Raw genomic sequence first — 5,708 nt, forward strand, 5'->3', positions numbered from 1 at the left:
ATCGTAGTACACGCGTGTTTCAGTTCACTATTTTTCTGTTCTTTCATCTTGATTGGTGTGGTGTGCTACAAAGAAACTGCTGGCGTACTGTTTCTGTTCAGTGCTTTTCGACTTTTTGATTTGATCTTGATTGGTGTGGTGTGTTTCTGTTAGAGAACTACTACTGTACATCGTTCTGTGTGCTACTGTAAGAAACATGAAAGAAACACTGTAACATGTCCTCTTCTCCAAACTGTAACTTCAGACGTCACTAGCATGTCTTTACCCTTTCAAATCCACCAAAATGCGCCGCGAGCTACGCTCCTACATGGTGGCTTCGCCTCTGTAATGAGGAAAATAATTCTACGAGAACAGGTCTCACGCGAGACCCATCTTGATGGATAACATATGACATTTACAAATCACAAAGCACCCCCCACCCCCCACTTAAAATCAGGGGGGAGAAAGATTAGATGCTTTGTGATTTATGAATGCCACGTGTCATCCATCAGGACGGGTCTCACCTGCTAACCGTGAGACCTGGTCTCGTATAATTTTTTTCCCTGTAATGATCCTTGTACTAAAACCTCCTCCTTATTCTTCTTAATGGAAAAGACATGCAATGCTCTTGCATGTACTTGAAAAAAAAAGAGAAGGTCATATAATTTCCTGCGTCCGATGGAACAATTTTGCTGCATGGATTTGTACGTGCTAAATCGATGCTCTTCAATCTCAATGTGAATGAGGGCAGCAGTAGTACAATGTCGAGTCATCTCTCCAGCTACGCATCAGCACTAATCCACGTAATTAACTGAGTTTTCCCAAAACTAATTAATTAACTCTATGATAAATAACAGTCTCTACTCTCTAGCCAAGAGGGCTCTAGCTAGCTAAAGGAGATAAACCAAAACTATGATGGGACCAAGCTAGTCGATCGATGTTGGTCATACGGCGTTGGATGATGACAACTGGACATTGCGGCGTCCGCCATTGCCCTCGACGAAGCGCTTCCAGTACCAATGTGTGGCCCAGATCCGGTCCATCTCCTCGATGGGGATGCCCTTGGTCTCGGGGAGGAAGAAGTAGACGAAGGAGGTCATGAGGAGCTCGCAGGCGCCGAAGAAGTAGAAGAGGCCGAACTTGAGGCGGCAGAGCATCATGAGGAAGATCTGCGCGATGATGAAGGTGAAGGCCATGTTGCAGACCACCACCATGCTCTGCGCCGCCGACCGGATCTCCAACGGGAAGATCTCACTCGGCACCAGCCACCCCAGCGGGCCCCACGACCACGCGAAGGCCGACACGAAGACGCAGATGCAGAACACGACGCCGATGGCGTAGGACCTCGAGATGGTGGCCACGCCGTCTGTGCCGAACTTGATCCAGATCAGCGTCCCAAGCACAAACTGCAAGTCATTCATATAATTAAATCGTGTCATGTCAAGTTCATCAATGAATTGTAGCTACGTGCATGTACGCTACTTGTGTATAAGTGAGTGTACCTGGGCAAGGATCATCTGGCAGCCGCCTTCGAGGAGTAGCTTGCGGCGGCCAAGGCGGTCAACTGTGGCAATGGAGACGAAGGTGGCGAGCATGTTGACGCCACCGCTGATGACGGAGGACATGAGCGAGGCGGTGCCGCCGAAGCCGATGGTCTTGAACAGCACAGGGGCATAGAACATGACGACGTTGATGCCGGTGAGCTGCTGCAGCGTGGGGATGAGGATTGCCATGGCGAGCTGCGGCCGGTACCGGCGCTCGAGGAGCGTCTTCCACGGGTGCTCGATGGCCTTGGAAGCCTTGCTGGCGGCCACGAGGTCGTCATACTCGAGGCCGATGTCGTGGGTGCCCCGGATGCGTCGGAGCATGGCACGCGCTTCCTCCTCCTTGCCGCGGGCGACTAGGGAGTTGGGCGTGTCGGGGAGGAAGAGGGAGCCGCCGGCCATGATGATGGCGGGCACGGCGGCGAGGCCCAGGCTGATGCGCCAGCCCCAGCCGCCGGAGATCTTGGCGGTGAAGTAGTTGATGAGGTTGGCGGCGAGGATCCCGACAGTGATCATGAGCTGGAAGCTGATGTTGAGCATGCCCCGCATCTTGGCCGGCGCCATCTCAGATAGGTATAGTGGAACAGCCTGCACATCCATCAACAACAGACAAACATGCATGCATGTGAACAACATGTAGTATAACGACAGCCATGACAAAATCTACCGGTGTCCACATATACGTATATCAGAGATTTATACTATGTAATGTAATAATGACACTTTTTTTACAATATTATATAAACATAGTTCCTCTTGAAGAATAATAATGCTCCACAACATAACGAAGATAGTTCCGCTTGAATTTTTACGCGTGATCGTAGAAATCTAAACAATGGACCGCCAAAGATTCCAAAACCATGCATACATAAAAAAAAAACACCGACCGGCCAGCGGCCGCAAATGCGTAAAAATGGGACAAAATACTAGCAAACCAAGAATAGGATTATCTCATTGGGCAGGCATGGAGTTATTAAGAATAGGATTTCTGTTCAACAAACTAGATCCATGCACACCAACTTACTAACAAACTAAGTAGCGAGTATCCGGCCAGCATGCACGTCCAAATCTATCCGATCTAATCTACCTGCAAGATAAATAAATTCCTTCCGATCCGATCGACCCATGCATGCATGCAATCCTCTGGCTACTATCATCATCTCGATCAACATATTACGCATCTAATGCAATCCTCTTTATTATTTTCTAAAGAAAAAAAATTCAATCGGGCAACCAACTATCAGATGAGAGATATATGCAAACGAACTAGCAGGACTCAAAATAAAACTAGTCCGTTAATAAAAGAAACTATCGACTTGGCTTGCAAATTACTCGGGCCAATCTGCACGCATGCATGCATGCATGCATGCACGCGTATCTAGCGCTACGCACGTAACGTACGCGCCGATCGAGTCGCCGGAAGAAATAAATCAGTTCGATCGGTCTAGCTAGCTAGTAGTAAACTGTACAATCCGTCGACCTATGAATCAATCGACGAACCATTCTAACTTGAATCGATCACGCACCCACGGATGCACGGACTAGTCTACCTATAACGGACTAACGAAGCAACATTACCTCAACAACAGATCAAGCACGCACGTACCTGGTTGCTGAACCCGACGCCGATGCCGAGGAGGATCCGACCGATGATGAGCATGGCTATGTTCATGGCGAAGCCGTTAAGGACGGCGCCGACGAGGAAGACGACGCCGCCGCCGAGCATGGTGGCTCTGCGGCCGAGCTTCCGGGTGATGATGGACGCGAAGAGGGAGGCGACGAGGGCCGCGAGGTAGAGCGACGAGGTGAAGAGGGTGAGCAGCACGCTGTCGAATTTGCAGTACTGGTTCGTGTCCACCACCTCCTGCTCCTTGGCGTACACCGACGGGAAGAAGCGGATCAAAAATGGATCCATAGACGTCACGCCGCCTAGCACACGATCAAAAGATTGAACTTAGGTTAATCTATACGCCCGTGACATGTGACTGACGGATGGATAGTGGAGTGGAATTGACTTACCCGAAATGCCGATATCGTAGCCGAAGATGAGACCGCCGGACGAGGCAACGAGGCACGCGAGGAAGACGAACACCGTCATATTTCCGGGGTAATTTTTGTCGCCGTCGGATTTCGGCATAGCCCCGCTGATGGCCATAACTTCTCTCTAGAACCTAGCTTCAGATCAGTGGTAATCAAGTCGCACGTCGTTTATTGAAGGGCAGGCTGGTTTGGCTCGTGTATATATATATATATATATAGTTAGGAGTCCTTGGATACTAATCTCAATGGATAAGATGAGGATTATCTTTTTGACGGTAGATAAGATGAGGATTAAATCAGACGGTGGACGGATATACGCACGCACGCATGGTATGGAAAAAAAAACTGCATCGGCTCAACAGCAGTACGTGGCGATCGGGGGGATATATTCAATGAGAAACGGCCACTAAACCGCACCGTTGGGTGTGGCCTGATCGGGAGGATATACCCGACACGAGCAGGCTGCATGCCGATCGAAACACATTTTCATTTTCTTTTGACAATTTAGATGGTTCATATTTTTAAAACCAAAATTGCGTTTTTGAAACTTTTTACATATTTGAACTCATGGCGTCAAGCCCTTTAGAACACGACCAGTCTTGGATACTTTAGAAACACATTTGTTTTTGCAATAGTGAAGAAATTTCTGAATAATGGGTCTGCACTTCGTCAGAAATATGAAAGAACTTTGCTACAAATTTTATCAGGAGGCTTGCATTGCATGCAGACCGAACGTCGTTCCTGGGAGCGATCCATCGATCGAACTAAAGCGTTCGATCTGGGAACCTGTACCGAGCGAACGTCAGATTTGAAGGGTTCCCAGAACGAACGCTTCCCAGCGCGAACCCTTATCTCTGTGCTATTTTGTTTGTCACATGATCCACTACAAAAACCAAAGTACCTACAGAAAAAATAAAATTGCAATGGTCCGCTACCATGGCATATAATAAGATTTTGCAAAAAAAAAATTATGGGCATGTTGTTGTTCCAAAATTATGGAGCTACCATGGCAACACATTATGGTTTTTTCCATGGAGCGACATAATTTAATTTGACATGGCAAGAGAAATTGACTTAACTTGGCAACATATTTGAAGTCACCATGGCAAAATATTGTATGTTCTTTGCAATGGCAATAAATAATTTAATTTGCCATGGAAACAAAATTTGAGTTCACATGGCAACATATTTTAAGTTTCCATGGCAATATATTTTGACTTGCCGCAATTTGACGAAAATGGGTTTCCCTCACTTTATATTATAAAAACAACTGTATCAACATCCATCAACAAGAAAAGTTCCAGGTTCAAGGTTCAACAGCAAAGAAAGAAAAAGAAGAAGATCAACAGGTTCAAAATAAGTCTTGCTGGGGAACAACACAACGCCCCTGAATAAAAGGATGCTAACTAATCCGGATGGGGGCGGAGGAGGCGGTGGAGCGATGGATCCAGCAGTGGAACGAAGGCCTGCGATGATCAAGTCGATGTTGTTTCGACCATGCCGCTTGCTAAGCAGTCTCCATACCTGCAAGAAGCCACAAATTTTGTAGATTGCATCAGTCGCACGTAATGGAATCACAAGCTCAATCACAAGTTTATTGTGAACATTCTATAAGGTCCATGCGAGGGCCCCCATTGCTACCCAAAGGAAAGGGCGCATCGCGCATGTGAAGCTAAGTACCTCCCGGAACATCTCTGGGAAATTGTCATGGCACCAAATGCCTCCCACCACATCCCGAAAACAACTCCACAGGAAAATAGTTGCCGGGCATAAGAAGAATATGTGGTTGAAGTCCTCTGGTACGTCGCATAAGGGGCATAGCCCATCACTAGGGCCGTTGTGTTTAAGCACTTTCGTACCCAAAGGTAGGCGGCCACGAACCCATTTCCAAAGATACGAATCTTCAGCGGCAGTTTGATCTCCCACAATAAGTTTAGTTCCTCCGGTTCGGAAGTGGCCAAAATCGCCTGATATAGGGATTTCGTTGAAAACACGCTGATGAAGCTATGTACCTAGGGTAGGGTCATGGACCTGTCCTACCTACCCTATCCGAGGACATCTCTAGAAGAAATCACCTTTCAATCGACTTGAAGGTGTTCCACTCGACAGACTCGAAGACACTCGACCAAGAAGCAATCACTCGAC

The 5,708-nt window shown here is 47.5% G+C and overlaps 1 protein-coding gene across 1 annotated transcript; it reads right to left on the minus strand.

Annotated features, from left to right (window-relative positions):
• Positions 1-923: 923 nt before the first annotated feature.
• On the minus strand, positions 924-3,660 carry LOC125555564 (sugar transport protein MST8-like). The gene is made up of 4 exons (XM_048718472.1): positions 3,543-3,660; positions 3,130-3,452; positions 1,482-2,111; positions 924-1,385 (listed from the first exon to the last, which is right to left on the minus strand). Exons 1-4 carry the CDS (start codon positions 3,658-3,660, stop codon positions 924-926), a joined length of 1,533 nt encoding a protein of 510 aa, XP_048574429.1.
• Positions 3,661-5,708: the final 2,048 nt, after the last annotated feature.

This window comes from Triticum urartu, chromosome 5, assembly GCF_003073215.2.
Source record: "Triticum urartu cultivar G1812 chromosome 5, Tu2.1, whole genome shotgun sequence".
Lineage (NCBI taxonomy): Eukaryota > Viridiplantae > Streptophyta > Magnoliopsida > Poales > Poaceae > Triticum > Triticum urartu.

Excerpts from the sequence above, each read along its gene's own strand:
- LOC125555564 (XM_048718472.1), bottom strand. The coding sequence starts at position 3,660 with ATGCCGAAATCCGACGGCGACAAAAATTACCCCGGAAATATGACGGTG. Across the intron at positions 2,112-3,129 it reads GCGTCGGGTTCAGCAACCAG|GCTGTTCCACTATACCTATC; the intron begins GTACGTGCGTGC and ends ATGGATGTGCAG. Across the intron at positions 1,386-1,481 it reads GCCAGATGATCCTTGCCCAG|TTTGTGCTTGGGACGCTGAT; the intron begins GTACACTCACTT and ends AATGACTTGCAG.